We start from the raw sequence: 3,527 nt of genomic DNA, 5'->3' as shown, positions 1-3,527 counted from the left end.
ATTTTGAGTCCGCAACAGCAACAAACTTAATCGATGGTATTTTCTTTGTGACATATGAATTTTTTGTACGTAGCCGTGTGTGGACGACTGAGTATAGCCGGTACACAATAAAAGAGTAGGTCTCCTGTCATCATGGCCAAACCAATCTACGGTTTCACACACGCCCCTGAACGTTACAGGGCGAAAAAAAATTAAAATAATTTAATTTTGTATGTTTGTATATGTTTCATATGCGGGAGTGTATTATTTGTATGACTTCAAAAAATCTATTTTTTCATCACGGCCAGCAATAATTTTTTTTTTTCCAGTTCCAGCTTTATCTCCATCATCATCATTCGCCTCCCCCCAAACAGCATAAATACAAATTAAGTCTCATTTTCTTCTACTATGTGGGTTTTTTGTTATTCGGTTCTGCATTTATTCCGCCTCCAGACGTGGACGCTTTTTACAATTATTACCCGCACCACCACCACTATTGTTCGCATTACCCTCATTGGCATGATCACGTTTCTTGGGTAGTATCTTCTTATCCCATTGCTGGGTCAAATAGCGCAGCAGTACCGATCGTTTGTCCAGCACTATATGCTGTTCCGAGGGACAATCGTCTGTGGGCAGATAAACGGAAGGTCGTTTTTGTGAGGTACGCATAGCATGCTCGGTATTGAATTGCGAGAAATTCTCAGCATTGTGGCAGGGTAGGCCCTTAATGAAATCGGTTACTGACATTTTTGTGGAGAGAGGGGTGGTGTGTTTTTAATGTTGTAAATTTGGGGTTGCTGTCAACCACTAAATCAAATCTGTGCTTGATCCAACACGCTGTAAAATTTCCCTGGACTCGAAAGACACCAGGCACCGCACCCAACCAATAAAGCGAGGGGCCAGAGGTTGACGTCTTCTATTTATTTATTATTGCTTAGCTCACTGCTGTCAATAACGAATAGTTGTTGTTCTTTTTTGTATTGTTGTTGTTTTTATTGTGGTTGCTTGTTCGTCTTCTTCTTCCTCCTCCTCTTTTGACTGGAAAATATAGTTTTGCAGCCACACTAGATTTTCTTTGTATTGTTGTCCCGAGTATGAGGAATTTTCCTTTGTTGTGAAAACGACTTGTTGTTGTTTGTATTTTTATTAATTAACCGGAATTTGATTGCCAAAATATTCGAAATTTTGGAATTAGTTAAATAAAGTCTGCTTTTGTCTTTTGGGGTTCTTCTATTCTTTTGATATTGCTTTGCTAGAGTTGATAAACATGTCGATAGTTTTATCGATATTTTGCCGAGCTTGCATTTGCAATGTGCTATCGATAGTATCGTTGATGTGTGCTTAACAGCTGTGTGCGCACACACTGAACATACACCATCTGTTGTGCACACACTGAACATACCCCATCTGTTGTTTAGACATGACAAAATAACAGAAAACTGCTTTAAAAATGGAGAAAAAATATTTTCAATGAATCTAGGCCTTTATTAGGGCTTCCAAAACATATTTTTAAAAAATCCGCGCCTTTATAAAGGCCTCAAAAAATATTAAAAAGAAACCAAGCCTTTTTAGGGTTTCCAAATAATATTCTTTAAAAATTCGTTAGGGTGCCTTAAAAATATTTAAAAAAAACCACCTGAGGTATCTATTTTCATCACCCGATAAAATAGTGAGCTAATATGTGCCGCGAGTTCGCCCATAAGAACTATAAAAAATTGGTTAACCCGACGCGTTAGTTGCCCACACTCGGAAAACCGAACCTACTATGAAAAACAAAGAAAAAGAAAACCAAACACACCTAATGTTGACGACCCCCGCAAACGTATAAAGGACCACGATCTGCGAATCTGCATTTGAAATGTGCGCACGTTGTACTGAACAGGCGCAGTGTTCACTCTGGCGGATGTACTCAAGAAGTACAAAGCCTATATTATTGCCTTACAGGAAATGCGATGAAAAGAGACTGGCGTAAGTAAATCAGATGACGTAAGTAAATCAGCGGATTTATGGTTAACAGGAGAATAAAAGACCTCGTCTCCAGATTCACTCCAGCAAATGAGCGAATTGCTATAATCCGTATAAATGCGAAGTTTTTCTACATCAGTCTCATAAGAAAGAACAAGAAAAACTTGAGCGTGAGCAAATCGAGATGTACAGGAGTCAGAATGAAGTCCGAAAATTCTACCAACGGGTAAAACACCAAACCGAAGGCTTTGGTGCAGACACATCCTCCTGTAGAGATAAAGGAGGAAACCTGGTGACAGATACATACAGCGTGCTGAGGATCTGGAAGGAGCATTTTGAAAGCTTCTGGTATCAAATAGTGGAGGTGAAGAGGATACCCCAGAACCAATAAGAGATGATGGTATAGAGTGTATACGGCTATGCAGGATAAATTTAACTGGCACAAGATCAGCATTTAAAGTCGGAAATGACCTTCAATACCGAATGAGGATTCAGACAAGGTGACAGTTTGTCGTGTGACATTTTTAACATCCTTCTTGAAACGGTCATACTTGATGCAAATGTGTACAGAAATGGTTCTTTCTACCAAACAGCATATGTTACTCGCCTACGCCGACGACATCGACATAATGGGTCGAACATTGAAAACGGTAACAGCCACCTTTGAACAAATTGAGAAGGAGTCTGACAAAGTGGGTCTGACAGTAAATGGCGAGCTGATGGTATCAGCGCGCAAGACGTCCAGTAGACTCGGACCAACTGTGAAACTTGAGAATTACTGCTTCGAGGTAGTCAAAGATTTTTATATACCTTGGTACCGCCATAAACAAAACGAATGATATAAGTTTTGAAATTCGGAGAAGGATAGTGTTGGCCAACAGATGCTACTATGGTCTGAGCAAACAACTTAAAAGCAAGCCCACCTCCCGCCAGACCAAACTAATACTCTACAAGACGCTGATACTACCCGTGCTGTTATATGGATCTGAAGTATGGGTACTTGCGCAAGTAGATGAGGCAGCTCTTGGAGTGTTTGAAAGAAAAATTCTCCGAAAGATCTATGGGCCGATCTGCGTTGACGGTGAATATCGCCGTCGAATGAACCATGAGTTGTACCAACTATTCTCGGACATCGATATTGTTAGACTATTTAGCTGCAGCGTCTACTTTGGCTAGGTCATGTTTTGAGAATGGATGAAGATGCTCCAGCCCAGAAGGCATATAAAAGCGAACCAGCTGATGGTTCACGCAGAACCATAAAATTTAAAAATAATTTGTATTTATTTTTATTTTCTATTATTTGTTATATATTATTTATTTTTAAATGCTATAATTTTTTTTATTTTTTTACTTTATATATATTTTTTAAATTGTTTTTTTTATGTAATTAATTTATTAATTTTTTATTTTAATTGACAACTGAATTTAACGCCCATTGTCGTCAGCCATTATCGATTACTGCAAACAATCGATAGTCATTGTCATATTGCAAACGTCATCTCTGTGGCACAGAGACAACACAACACAGAGTTGTATTCTCTTTTGCGTACAATATTTGGTACATTTTTAATAATTTTGTGGAG

The 3,527-nt window shown here is 38.6% G+C and overlaps 1 protein-coding gene across 1 annotated transcript; it reads right to left on the bottom strand.

Moving 5' to 3' along the window:
- Nucleotides 1-417: 417 nt before the first annotated feature.
- Nucleotides 418-749, bottom strand: LOC133338573 (DET1- and DDB1-associated protein 1-like). The gene has a single exon (XM_061546742.1). It carries the CDS (start codon nucleotides 724-726, stop codon nucleotides 418-420), a length of 309 nt encoding a protein of 102 aa, XP_061402726.1. The 5' UTR covers nucleotides 727-749.
- Nucleotides 750-3,527: the final 2,778 nt, after the last annotated feature.

This window comes from Musca vetustissima, unplaced genomic scaffold, assembly GCF_032173495.1.
Source record: "Musca vetustissima isolate MV318-11 ecotype Yass unplaced genomic scaffold, APGP_CSIRO_Mvet_v1 utg24406, whole genome shotgun sequence".
NCBI lineage: Eukaryota > Metazoa > Arthropoda > Insecta > Diptera > Muscidae > Musca > Musca vetustissima.
The sequence above is the reverse complement of the archived record's forward strand: the minus strand, read 5'-3'. Positions and strand labels throughout refer to the sequence as shown.